The sequence below is a fragment of the Cupressus sempervirens genome, chromosome 3, assembly GCF_028749045.1.
Source record: "Cupressus sempervirens isolate cs-2001-9-10 chromosome 3, ASM2874904v1, whole genome shotgun sequence".
In the NCBI taxonomy this organism is placed as follows: domain Eukaryota; kingdom Viridiplantae; phylum Streptophyta; class Pinopsida; order Cupressales; family Cupressaceae; genus Cupressus; species Cupressus sempervirens.
In genome coordinates, this window is record NC_143120.1 from 643,220,856 (window position 1) to 643,236,084 (window position 15,229).

The 15,229-nt window shown below is 32.4% G+C and overlaps 1 protein-coding gene across 1 annotated transcript; it reads left to right on the top strand.

The window, feature by feature from the left end:
- Positions 1–2,416: 2,416 nt before the first annotated feature.
- LOC149568331 (aspartic proteinase nepenthesin-1-like) lies at positions 2,417–11,857 on the top strand. Its single transcript, XM_089816714.1, has 3 exons — positions 2,417–2,803; positions 10,707–11,018; positions 11,234–11,857. The coding sequence occupies exons 1-3, from the start codon at positions 2,417–2,419 to the stop codon at positions 11,855–11,857; spliced, it is 1,323 nt and encodes a 440-aa protein (XP_089672840.1).
- Positions 11,858–15,229: the final 3,372 nt, after the last annotated feature.

Genomic DNA, 15,229 nt, shown 5'->3' on the forward strand with positions numbered 1-15,229 from the left:
TTTTTAATCAAGTGATGGCTTAATAAAATTAAATTGGTTTTGGATCTCACACTAATAAAATATAATGATGTCTTGCTCATGCCTAGAGTATGCATGCGCTATTTTATGAGGATGGGAAAAGGCCTAGTCATCCATGGGGTGTTGATTTGGCAATATGATGACTCAATCTAGTGAGGTTGTTGTTTCCATTTAATGTCCATTTAGGCACAAAGTTTAGATAGGCTACAAGGTGGTTCTAGTTTGGGATCATCATGATGACACCCTTCCTTTTGTATCCTAGTAGTTCATTCATGTTGTGCTAGATCTACTTTTGGTATAGGTTGTTTGTTTGTGATTATCTTGTGTAATTTTGTTGGTCAATCTGGTGAACTTCTATGTCACCTCTTAGATGGTACTTCCATGTAATATTTTATTATTTTTTAAATAAGAGTCAAACTATGAAGTCTTTGAGCATGAATGTAGGAAAAACCATCAATGATGACCCCTAGAGGCTTAGTTCCAATCCATAATTATTCCACCTTTTTAATTAATGGTTTACATGGATAAGATATTAATGGAGTATTTATTTATACTCATTTATCTAATATGTTGTACCTAGCTAGTTAGGATGTGTGTACTCACAGGTGTTGGACATGGTGGTCATTATTAAATAGTGAGTTGATTATATTAAGGTATGTAAAGAATAGAATTCTTAGTTAAGATGTCAAGTTGTATAATCTCTTAATCTTATTGAGTTATATGATATGTCAAATGTGATATCAAAAAAAGAGAAAAAGAAAAAAATGAAGTAATTATATACTTTTAATTGCATAAAATCTAACCTAGTAGTGAAATTAGCATAGTCTAAAGTAACCATGTCTTGGGAAGTTTTGAGAAAGTTAGAAAGATTAAAGTAATACTATTTGATGTTTTTAAAAGTTATAAATTACCTTGATTTTGCATTCATGGTGTATTAAGAATATGTGATGTTAAAAAAAAGTTACATCAAATTTATGTCTCATAGTTCACTTTCTCATGGGTTCTTAGGTAGGGCATTACAAGAAATATCATTTTCTTTTTTTGCATTAATGTTATTTTACCTTGAATTCCCTATAGACAAGGTGATATTATGAGCTTGTTTGTAGAATCTATTTTAGATCAATATTTCAGGAGACCCATCCAATAAAAAATTATGCACCGTGTGAATTTTTGTGGGAGTTTTCTAGAGAAAAGCCCATTAGTATTGCTAAATTTAGATTAGGAACACCCCCAAGGTTTTTGCACCTATGCCAAATTTTCTCATTATGTTTCACTAAATAGAGATAAGCGATATAATTGATGATTATAGAAAGCCTTTTAATTTTACCTTAAGATGCCAATCAAACTATAAGATAAGAAAAAGAACTATAAAAATTAGCATTAGGAAGGAGTGTGAACAAAAAATATATAAATGAGAAAAAAATATGGGTGGGTGTGTGGGAGGGGGGGTGTGTGGAAGAGAAGGGAAGAGAGAAGGATCTCCCACATCAAATAATGGTAGATCATATGGCCACATTTTTAGGAAAATTACTCTCCACATCTTGTATGAATATTAGCAAATAGGTGTGGATAGTTGCTTATTAGTTCACAGTGCACGAGTTCAACCATCAATAATTGCTTGTAATTCTCTAAAGCTTTTTTATCAAATTCCCTTTATATGTAAATTTTTTCGATCATTATACTCCATGAATCAATAGGTCTAGGAGGAGGCATCTTTATGTATGGCTAATTGTAGTGGATGCAAAATCATATGTGTGAGGGATTTTGATACCCCTTTGTACACCTCAAAAAAGCTAGGAGGCAGATGGCTTAAACATCACACAGTAAGGCTATATTCCTAGGAGAAAAGTATTAAATAGTCAAAATCAATTTATCTTTCTAAGCTTTATTTTTTTTTTAAAGTGTGTGATGCTTAAGGGTGGCTAAATGGAGGTAAAGAGAAAAAGTGATAAAGTTCTATAGGATGGTAGATGGATAGTAAGTAAAAGGATTCAATGAATAGATGAACAGATAGAAAAAATCAAAGAAAAAGAATACAAATAGCATATAGATAAAGAGAAGTGTGACATAAAGTAAGAAATGAGAGATGGTAGAAAAATGAGCGGCTATATGCGTGAGTAAAAAAGATTGCACATCAACATAAATGTGAAGACAATTGGTCAAAGCAGTTTCATCGGTAAAACCAAAAAGTGAAAGTAGAGTAAAAGTAAAGTGAGACTATTTGTGGCCTCATATGTCAATAGTTGAAGTAACAGTTCACACGCAAATCATGCCAAGTCGAACTACTTGGATTTGTCAATTTTCATTGGGCAGATTTATCTTCAGTGTAGGGAGCTGCCTATATCAACTCATTTTGCTCTTTCTCTACGACACGCAGTATATCAGTGCAAGAGAAAAAATGGAGTGTTCCAAGCTGTTGGGCGTTGTGGCCGTCATATGTCTGTGTATTCCCATGGTGGCCTCTTCTTCGAACGGAGAGTTCAAAGTGAAGGTGAATCTGACGCGTAGATCAGAGGGAGGCTTCAATTCTTCCGAGCAATTACCTCTGGCGGTGGATCGAAGCAAGAAACAAATGAATGCCATTGAGGCGTTTGTGAAGCAGCAGATAAGTGGGCAATTAGACGCTCAAACGCCCGTTCAAGCTGAAGATGGGGAATTCCTGATGAGAGTTGCAGTGGGAACGCCGTCCGTGACCTTCGAAGCGGTCGTTGACACGGGGAGTGATCTTGTTTGGACTAAGTGCAACCCTTGCAAGAGATGCTCCCAATCTACGCCAATCTTCGAGGCACTGGCTAAACAGCCACGAAAATGCACCCGACGTGACTTTAGCGGACAGAACGGGGTTGATTTAGCCGGGTGCATTTTCGTGGCACGTCCCGTCCTTTGTACCGCATGCCATGCGCTCAACATAGCGCTTCTAACGCGTTCAGGAAGGTACTTCGCTGGGTTACGTACCTGGCCACCAATAGACTTGATAAGACTTCTGCGCTCTACGATTTACCAACTTATTTATCAATCGAAAGAAGTTGACGGACGGATATTTGAGGGACGTTTGGTCCATACATTATAGAATTTGAAAAGTTTCTCCCGCTCATTATAGAATTTTAAAATGTTCTCCCGCTCCGAATTTGAATAATATTGATATAAATTTAATATTGATTTTAAAATTTATAGAAACAAATTTGAAAGCACATTTGAATAGGACTCAAATGAACTGGCGAGATTATGGAGCAGCTCATACAGCAAGCACAAAGAGAGAGAGAAGAGCAATGCAGCGCAAGGAAAGATGCTCATACAAAATAAAATAGGGACGCCTTTTTGTCTCGTTTCCATTAAATATTATATGCAGCTGTTTTTCTTGTTTTTGTTTTCATTCTGATTAAATTCAAAAATTTGGTTCTCTTGCTTTCAAGATTGACTGGACGGGGCATGTGAATGATCCTGAGCATTCTTATTCCTTTTTGTGGGGTGGCATTAGCACTGGTCTCAAATGATTATCTGCATGCATCTATTGTTTGCATTTGCAATCAGTTTCTAAAGTCTTTTTCTCTCCATTTTGTGCAGAAATATCATAGCTGCGTGACTAAGATGTACAAGGCAAGAGAAATGGTGGACACGAGTTGTGGGATTTTGCATTACAGTCGCTAACAACATATTCTAGGTTTAGGAGGCTTTATCAAAAAATTATTGTATTAATTTTCATAGATCTTTATGTACAATATTCAACACTTTTACAACAACATATTTCTTAACAGTTAAATGAAATGAATATTATTCACATGAAATGACTCCACATTTAGATTCACTAAATAACAGTTAAATAGTATTCTAAAGATTTCGTAAATGAATTCATATTTTTCTGGATGATTTTATTGTACCTACTGTGAATGGGACACTCAATGTTACGAGAGCCTGCGAAGGAGCTAAATCTTCCACTTCCCCAGATGACAAGGGGGAATTTACCCAAACATGCCTTGATGAAAAGTGTTGGAGCTCCATGATTTTTTTTAAATCTCTGGCAACCAAGTCAACTTGGTATACAATGGCCAGGCATTAGTGCCTTAAATATGGGCTTATAAATAACATTGAGGCAGTGAGCATTCTACCAAGTTTTTTGATTGGGCTTTGGTGTACAACTACCGATTATCCAACATCTGCTCAAACAATATTAACTCTCACTGCAGGTTCAATAAACAGGAATTCATACAGAAAATGTACTTACTATGTAATCAACATCATGGCTCAATATAAATATGTCACTAAAGACACTGCTTTACCATTCCATTTCATTGTTGAATACTGTAAAGTAAGATTTGGAAGAAAAAAATTGTGCTTATTACAGCTATATTAAGCAATGTTTTTGCCATTGACCATTGATAAGAATGGTTTTCTTGTAATTCAGCCGCTAATGATACTGAATGTGAATGTGATAGTACGACATTCCATTTTCTTCCATCCTCATTAACTCAATCTGTATTATTTAATTCAATCTGTATTATACTATATGGAAGTTTCTAATTTATAAGTTTGCATCAAGTTATCATTCAATTTAAAACTAATTTTCAAGAGTGAAGGATGGAGAGGAAGGAGTTATAAAAATCATAAAATGAAGTTTCTAAAGGTAACTATGCAACATTTTTTTTTAAAAAAATCTATTTGAAGTTGTTTTTAATCTTAGACTCAACAATATTCTCCAAAAATTGAAGTATGAATTACAAACTATTTTAAAATAAATATTATTATTTTGGTTGGTAAGTGTAGGGTTTTTAGTTTTTTAATATCTAATTTTATCTTTAATTTATCCTTGAGTTATCATTGTAGTAAAATATCTATTTTATCATTAAGTTTTAATTGTATAGTTATTAAAATAAGTTTTGACCAGATTTAAAATGTTAATCAATATTTAAATATTTTATTTTTTATGAAGTTAGAAATAATTTATAAATTAAAGTTATAGTGATAAGTAATTTTTTATGAAGTTAGAAATAATTTTTAAATTAAAGTTATAGTGATAAGTAGATGGATACTTGTGAACCAATTCATGAAACATATGTCAATGAGTTTGACTCAAAAATTACACAGTTAAATTTAGATACCCATATGACATCTAAAATTTTATTATTATTAAATAATCATATTTATGATATTTTATATTTAATTTTGTTACATTTTGAAAGAGTTTGTGCAATTCAATTACATAATAAAAAATAATGCAATCTTATGTGATTTTTTGTCCATTCACATAGCCTCTCTGTATTCACCCTAATTCCAACATAGTTGACCCATATGTGATCCTTATTCTCATAACATAAAATTATCAATTAATTATGCAATATTTCACATAATAAATGAAACACATTGAGATAAGTTCTATTAACTTACCAAAAAATCATGTGAAATGAAAAAAAAATGATTTTTGTGAAATTGGAAAAGAAAAGAAAAGAAAAGAAAACAATTTAGGTTTTTTTAGAAGATCCTCAAGGATATTTTATCTTTATAATAATGGGAAAAAAAGTTCTTCAAATTGTGTATCGAATTTGTATTAAAGTAGTTTTTTTTTTTTCCATTAAACTAAATTATTTGTTCTAATTATTTTTTTACTAACCATGATCTTACTATGTACTTAGATGTGACATAGTATTCTTATGATTTTAATTTAAAATTAGATATTAAAATAGATGTAGAAAAGCTTAGTGTTGGATTGCTAAATATACTTTCTACTTATTTTAAATTATCTCAAATTCAACTTGTATATCACAGCCTCTCTTTATGTAAATAGATGTGTACTAAACATGATCTCACTGTAAGTAAGAAGTTTGGGGCTTACCTAAATCATACTTATGACCTACAAAAACTTAGTTCATGGTGGTTCATAGCTAAATAAATAGATAAATAGATAGAGAGGAGAGGGTGAGGAAGAGATAAATAGATAAATAAATAGAAAGATATAGAGAGAAGTTGAAGGGAGAGATGGGTAGAGGGATAGGAAAACATAAATAATCAGAGATAGACATATACAAATATAGTGAGGGATAGATAAAAAAGGAGAGAAAATAAATATGAAGAACAAGAGAGGGAGATAAAGATATATGGGAAGGGAAAGGGAGAGACTTGTATAGATAGAGAGAGAGAGATATAGGATGATAGGGAGGAAGTGAAATAGTGGGAAACAGAGAGAGATAAAAAGAGAAGAGGTAAGAGGTAGAAAGAGAGGGAGGGAGGGAAGGAGGGAGGGAGTGGGGACATTGAGAGTGATAGAGATAGGTAGAGAGGGAAATAGAGAAGATGGGGGTGGATAAAGGGAAACATAGCTCAATATATAGAAAAAGAGATGTAGAGGGAGAGAGGGTGATATAAAGAGATATTGTACAATATGCATTCGTGGTCCTCTCTACCCATTTGTACGATTTTTCACTAATGGAAGACCAAGATATGTATTTTGTTCTTTCATTATTTATTCTAGGTAAGGTTAACATTGCGTGCTATCACATCCTAAAAATTCTTCTACTGATTAGAGGTAGTTACACAATCGACAAAAGAGGTTTTGATAGGTATAAATATTTAAGAGTTGTATAAACTTTTTACCATAAAATTTATATTTTATATCAAATAGTGAAAGTTAAATTTTTTTTAAAAAAATTAAATTTAAACTATTAAATTTAAAAACATAATATTGTCAAACATTTATAGATTTAATTTGTTGGTAGTTGAAAATAATGTGGATAATTGATCAAGTTGAATGACTCTAAATAAAATTATCAAAAAATAATTCTAAAAGAATAATAATACATTTGGACATGAATAATAATAATATTTTTTTAATATATACTTACTAAAAATTATCATTAAATTATAACTATTAATATTTTTAGTTACTTATATAATATTCAACATTTTACAAATATGTATATTTTAATAAATTTGGAAATCATAATATTGTAAACTTGTAATAGATATAATTTAGAGAAAAATCAATATCTTTCAAAAAGAAGCTCTCCAAAGTAGCGAAATTCTCTATTTCGAAAAAGCAAGAAAGGAAGCCTTCTAAAATAGCGAATTTCTCTATTTCAGAAAGGGCATGAAAGTGCCTATCCGAAACAACAAAAATGGTTAACACGAAAGTTAACCCTAGACAAAACGCATGTTAACCCACAGCTCAGTCAAAGAAGAAAATGAGCCAACTCGGCAATAAAGGAAACCAAGTTCACTCAATTAAAGAACAAATTGATAGCCAAAACTGAGTCGCTCGGGTGAAGAGTAAACCAAGCTAACTCGGTCAATGAAGAACCTGTGCACATTTCCCAATGCATAGTACAAGAAGAAACATCGATTTTGTGATTTCATGCATTGTCAAAAATGACCCTTGCGAAATGGTGAAAATGGGGATAACATGCAAGTTTTCCCACCACCACGTAGCACAAGCCCATTTGTCATAACTTGATGTCGCTATTTCGGAAAGGCAAGAAAGAAAGCCTTCTGAAATAGTGAATTTCGCTATTTTGAAAAGAGCATGACAATCACTTTTCGAAATAGCGAAAATGGTTAACACGAAATGTTAACCCCTGCCAAAGCATGTGTTAAGCCACCTATGACTCCTACACCTAGTTGACGTTTAATCTCTCTATCTTCAATGGTTAACATGAAATGTTAACCCCTGCCAAAGTGTGTGTTAACCCACCTGTGACTCCTACACCTAGTTGATGTTTCATCTCTCCATCTTCAATGGTTAACACGAAATGGTAATCCCTGCCAAAGTGCATGTTCACCCACCTATGACTCCACCTAGTTGATGTTTAATCTCTCTATCTTCAACAGTTAACATGAGATAATTTAAAATAAGTAGAAAGTATATTTATCAATGAAACACTAAGCTTTTATACATCTATTTTAATATCTAATTTTAAATTACAATCATAAAATACTATGTCACATCTAAGTACATAGTAAGATCATGGTTATTAAAAAAATAATTAGAACAAATAATTTAGTTTAATGGAAAAAAAAATCTACTTTAATACAAATTTGATACACAATTTGAAGAACTTTTTTTCCCATTATTATAAAGATAAAATATCCTTGAGGGTCTTCTAAAAAAAACTAAATTCTTTTCTTTTCTTTTCTTTTCCAATTTCACAAAAATCATTTTTTTTTCATTTCACATGATTTTTTGGTAAGTTAATAGAACTTATCTCAATGTTTTTCATTTATTATGTGAAATATTGCATAATTAATTGATAATTTTATGTTGTGAGAATAAGGATCACATATGGGTCAAATATGTTGGAATAAGGGTTAATACAGAGAGGCTATGTGAATGGACAAAAATTCATATAAAATTGTATTATTTTTTATTATGTAATTGAATTGCACAAGCTCTTTCAAAATGTAACAAAATTAAATATAAAATATCATAAATATCATTATTTAATAATAATGAAATTTTAGATGTCATATGGGTATCTAAATTTAACTGTGTAATTTTTGAGTCAAACTCATTGACCTATGTTTCATGAATTGGTTCACAAGTATCCATCTACATATCATTATAACTTTAATTTATAAATTATTTTTAACTTCATAAAAAATAAAATATTTAAATATTGATTAACATTTTAAATTTGGTCAAAACTATTTTTAATAACTATATAAATAGATATTTTACTACAATGATAACTCAAGGATAAATTAAAGATAAAATTAGATATTAAAAAACTAAAAACCCTACACTTACCAACCAAAATAATAATATTTATTTTAAAACAGTTTGTAATTCATACTTCAATTTTTGGAGAATACTATTGAGTCTAAGATTAAAAACAAACTTCAAATAGATTTATTTTTAAAAAAATGTTGCATAGTTACCTTTAGAAACTTCATTTTATGATTTTTATAACTCCTTCCTCTCCATCCTTCACTCTTGAAAATTAGTTTTAAATTGAATGGTAACTTGATGCAAACTTATAAATTAGAAACTTCCATATAGTATAATATAGATTGAATTAAATAATACAGATTGAGTTAATGAGGATGGAAGAAAATGGAATGTCGTACTATCACATTCACATTCAATATCATTAGCGGCTGAATTACAGGAAACCATTCTTATCAATGGTCAATGGCAAAAACATTGCTTAATATAGTTGTAATAAGCACAAATTTTATTTTTTCCAAATCTTACTTTACAGTATTCAACAATGAATGGAATGGTAAAGCAGTGTCTTCAGTGACGCATTTATATTGAGCCATGATGTTGATTACATAGTAAGTACATTTTTTGTATGAATTCTTGTTTATTGAACCTGCAGTGAGAGTTAATATTGTTTGAGCAGATGTTGGATAATCGGTAGTCGTACACCAAAGCCTAATCAAAAAACCTGGTAGAATGCTCACTACCTCAATGTTATTTATAAGCCCATATTTAAGGCACTAATGCCTGGCCATTGTATACCAAGTTGACTTGGTTGCCAAAGATTTAAAAAAATTCATGGGACTCCAACACTTTTCATCAAGGCATGTTTGGGTAAATTCCCCCTTGTCATCTGGGGAAGTAGAAGATTTAGCTCCTTCGCAGGCTCTCATAACATTGAATGTCTCATTCACAGTAGGTACAATAAAATCATCTAGGAAAATATGAATTCATTTATGAAATATTTAGAATACTATTTAACTGTTATTTAGTGAATCTAAATGTGGAGTCATTTCATGTGAATAATATTCATTTCATTTAACTGTTAAGAAATATGTTGTTGTAAAAGTGTTGAATATTGTACATAAAGATCTATGAAAATTAATACAATAATTTTTTGATAAAGCCTCCTAAACCTAGAATATGTTGTTAGCGACTGTAATGCAAAATCCCACAACTCGTGTCCACCATTTCTGTTGCCTTGTACATCTTAGTCACGCAGCTATGATATTTTTGCACAAAATGGAGACAAAAAGACTTTAGAAACTGATTGCAAATGCAAACAATAGATGCATGCAGATAATCATTTGAGACCAGTGCTAATGCCACCCCACAAAAAGGAATAAGAATGCTCAGGATCATTCACATGCCCCGTCCAGTCAATCTTGAAAGCAAGAGAACCAAAATTTTGAATTTAATCAAAATGAAAACAAAAAAAGGAAAAATAGCTGCATATAATATTTAATGGAAATGAGACAAGAAAGCGTCCCTATTTTATTTTGTATGAGCATCTTTCCTTGCACTGCATTGCTCTTCACTCTCTCTTTGTGCTTGTTGTATGAGCTACTCCATAATCTTGCCAGTTCATTTGAGTCCTATTCAAATGTGCTTTCAAATTTGTTTTTATAAATTTTAAAATCAATATTATTCAAATTCGGAGCAGGAGAACATTTTTTAATTCTATAATGAGTGGGAGAAACTTTTCAAATTGTATAATGTATGGACCAAACGTCCCTCAAATATCCGTTCGTCAACTTCTTTCGATTGGTAAATAAGTTGGTAAATCGTAGAGCACAGAAGTCTTATCAAGTCTATTCGTGGCTAGGTACGTAACCCAGTGAAGTACCTTCCTGAACGCGAATTTTTGAACGCGTTAGAAGCACTAGGTTGAGCACATGGCATGCGGTACAAAGGACGAGACGTGCCACGAAAATGCACCCGGCTAAATCAACCTCGTTCTGTCTGCTAAAGTCACGTCGGGTGCATTTTCGTGGCTATTTAGCCAGTGCCAATCTTCGACACCTCCAAATCCTCTTCCTACTCCCCAGTTTCCTGCACTGACTCTCTCTGCAATGCTCTGGGCAGTTTCAAGACATCATGCAATCCAAACTGTACTTTCAGCTACGGCTATGCACATGGTTCACGAACAACCGGTGCCCTGGCAAAGGAGTCATTGTCCGTCGGGAAGGGCAGCGACGGCATGTTTGCAGGAACTGCTTTGGGATGCGGCCATAACATCCAAAATTTCTCTCAGCCCGACGGTCTTGTGGGGCTCAGAAGAGGTAATCTTTTGCTCATCTCTCAGCAAAAGTTGGCCTAGTGGTGGAGAAATTGTACTCTTGAAAGAGAGGTCACAAGTTCAAATTCCACCGAGGGTAGGGTATGTATGCCTCGTGGTGGAGAAATTGTACTCTTGATAAAGAGTAGAACGTAGTCTCATATCACTGTCACCATATCGTAAACCCAAAAACTATGACATAATGTCATGAACTATAAAACCCCCTTTCCTTTCCTTTCCTTTTTTTTCAGCTGGGTTCCAAGGTAGATAACAAATTCTCTTACTGCCTCGTCTCGAGAACTGACTCTCCTTCGCAAACAAGCCCTCTTATCTTCGGTGACAGCGCTTCCTTCACCGGAGCCAAAACGATCCCTTTCATTAAGAACAACGCGAGCTCTTCTTTCTGGTATATTCCTCTTACAGGAATCACCGTCAATGGCAAGGCCGTCAATATTCCTCCTGGAACATTTGATCTGGGATCGGACGGTAGCGGAGTCATGATCATCGACTCGGGAACCACCCTTACCCTTCTGGCCCAGGCTGCGTACGACCCAGTGAAGAAAGCGATTCAGTCGGCTATTGATATGACTCCAGCAGCCGGCTCTCCCGCGGGGTTTGATCTGTGTTACCAGAAATCGGGTGACGTCACCTTGCCAACCGCAATCTTCAATTTCAAAGACGGCATGGATTACGAGCTTCCAGGAGACAATCTTTTCATTCAGGCATCTGACACTCTCATGTGCCTCGCCATGGGTGGCTCCATGAGCAAAATGTCCGTCTTTGGAAACGTACAGCAGCAGAATTTCCACATCCTGTACGACAATGCTAAGAACGCTCTGTCCTTCATGCCCGCCAAATGCGATTTCCTTAAATAATCTTCCGGCTTCTCTAACACTTGTTATTTCTCTGCTCATTTTCTTCCTACGTCCAATATAGTATACTTTGTAATACCCTTATTTCTATGCTCATGTTCTTCCTACGTCTCATATCATCGCCTTTGTGTGTTTTTTGCACTGCCTGATATACAAGAAAGCAAAATGGTCTTTTTGCTAGTGCTTTTATCATCTGAATGATATCATACCATTCATATGTTCATTTTACATCCTCCACTCTAAACCAAATAATATAACGAATAGTTTCCTCCTCCTTTTCAGGAGATACATGTCAAATCCAATCTAATACAAGTTTTATTGTCAACAAAACAGAGCTACGTCAAAAGTACTAAGGTTGTGTAAATTATGTAACAGTTCGTTGGATCCTTTTAAGAATCGATGCAATTGATCTGTTATTCGGATGTTGAAAGTTTAGATCACTAAATTTTGAGGCAGTTTAAATATTACACTAAGACTTGATTTTAAGAATATTAAATGATCAAAATTGAATTATTTTTTTAAACTTAATTTCTCCCTTACTGTATCTCCACTATAATTCATTGATCCATTCTTTCAATATTCCTTAACACACAGTGTTTATTTAAAACCAGAGCAGATAAAATCTGTAAAGATAATCTTTTCCAGTTTAATAATAGGTTTTATCCACCGAAAATGAAAGAAAAAATGAGGACTTTGAGGGTTTGCTTAAGTCTATCGATTTCTAGGTCAGGGTGGGAGACGTGGATTTGTTTCTGTTTATAATACTTGTACGCCCAAATTGTGCAGGTTGGCATTTATTTTTTAATTAAGGGACAAATATAGCTGAGAGCTAGAAATCGTTCCTTGAAGAAATTTTGAACTTAATCCAAGGTTTCAATTGTATTACATCAAGAATTTTGACTTCTCTTATTCCGATAATAGATGATGCAATGAGAACTCTCATATCAAAAAATATTGATGAAAAAACTGTAAACCAGTGGACTTTTAAACTAGACCATAGATGACTCATATCATTAATTAATCTGAGACTTCTGAGATACTTCTGTTCTTTGTTTTGTGAGGCCATTAACTTACATACGTCTGCCTCCTCTTATTCAACTTAAGATGCTTTGTATTATTATAGTTCCCCATCTCTGAAAAGTTATATCTTAAGAATGAAAGTTTTAGTCCACGCCAGTTATTCTAATTTTCCTAAAGCAGGTTTGTAAATCCTTTAACATTTGTAAGGGGTATAATTTCAGCTCAAGTGTTTAAGATAGTTTTGTTTTCTGAATAATTTTAAAGGAATATATGAGGATATGTGTATCTTATTATAATTAGTCTATGAGATGATGATAACTTGAATTAGGTCATTGTTATATCTACAATCTTTTCTTGAATCAAGAAAATCTTTAATTGATTGCAAGTGAATCTAGAAGAAGAAATTAGAGTATGAGAATATGTGTATCTTATTATAATTAGCCTATGAGATGATGACAACTCAAATTAGATAATTGTGATAGCTACAATCTTGTTAATTTCCTTGAATCAAGAAAATTTCATCAATTGCAAGTGCATTTTATTAGAAGTAATTAGAGTAGACTTGTATAGAAGGCAAACTAGTAAGAGAGAGCTAGTTTGGAAAGAGAGGAGGCATATTTTCGGTATAAAATAGGATGTAGAGCATCAAATTCTTGTCTTTATGTTTGTTTTATTTGAAGTACTTGGATTTTGAGTATTTTGTGACAGCTTTTGGTTTAGAACTTGTTGGAGTGGATGTTGAGAGCACAATAAAGTACTATCATATGTTTGGGTCATATCAAAGCTAAGATTATTTTGCTTCAAGTTCATCTAGAGTGTTCAAATTATCTCAAAACCTATTTGCACCCTAACTTTATACCCTTTGACCAGCTAGATTACAAAATGAATTGTGAAGTACAAGATAATTTGGGAAGCATAAAGGAAAATAAATGTATTGTTAGGGGGCATCGACATTTTTAGAAATATTTGCTAGCATCTAAATAATATGTAGATGGTAAGGTAGTGATTTAAATATGAGGAATAAAATATGTGAAAAATAATTGGCACCAAGGTGTAAAGACATTTTTATTTTGGAGAAAATATTTCAACTATTTACATATACATTAACATTTAAATCTATAGTCAATTTTTATGGTATACATATAAGTGGAAATCCTAAGTCAAAAAGTATGGAACAGTTCATACATTCTTCTATTGCTAGCAATATCCTAAATTGGTCTTCAAACATATCATCCAATCCTTGTTCCAGCACCCGCTTGTTATTGATATTTTCAAAAACATCTAATCCTAGTTACAAAATATATTCAACCAAATATACCCATCATACTTTTAGTAATAGCTTTTTAAACCTAACATATAACAAAATTTTAATGCAACATATAGTTAATAAATATAAGTACACCAATGCTAACTAAATTCTATCATGGTATAAATTTGCAATCAAAATAAAATCTTTTTTTTGTTTGGTTTGGTTTACTAGAAATACTAGACTGATAACTTCGTGCATTTTGTGATTCTTAGGATTTGATTCGCGTATCTCCTCTTTAGCATGTCAAATCAACATTTCTAGATTTTACAATATACGCTTCGAGAGTAGTCTACTTTCTTTCCAAATATTGAGTCACTTTACAATGAATTGGATCCCTTCCAAAATATTTCTAATAAATAAATATTTGGCCCTTGTTCTTTGAGATTTTTTAAATTTATCATCAATTTTTTTTTTAAGTGTATATTATCCTTGTGACCAATAGAAACATAGATAAATGGTTTTCTAAACTCTATGATTTTAATCATTATTTTTCTAAGTACCCAAAGTTGAGGTTAATGCTATATTTAACATCACATAATTCATGTTGGGTTTCAATGTGAGTTCTAATGTACTTTTTGCTCATATTCAATACAAACAACATTACATTACCCTTTTTCCTTGGCTACTTTCTAATACATCAAAAACATAACATTAATTACATTAACATAAATTTTCTAATTTATTGTTAGCAGGAGAGAAAAATAATAATTTAATTATTGGTCCATAATTAGTCACTCAACATTAGGGAATTACCATTAAATAAGATGGTTAATTTACTACAAGAAATTGGTTTTATAGAGACCAAAAACTCAAGTTCAATCAATCATAAAATAAATAGGAGAACTAATAATCGACCAACAAGAAGTTAAATGTCAAGAAAAAGTGGTCAAAAAATAAGGAAGATCATCTCAAACCACTACTTGAACTCTTGATTAAATCTATATTCTTCTAAATAAAATATGTGTTATTGCTCATAACCTTACAAACTAAATTATCGATAGGGGAAGCCACCTCGTCCTTATTGTGTAACTTGGTAGCAGGGCTAG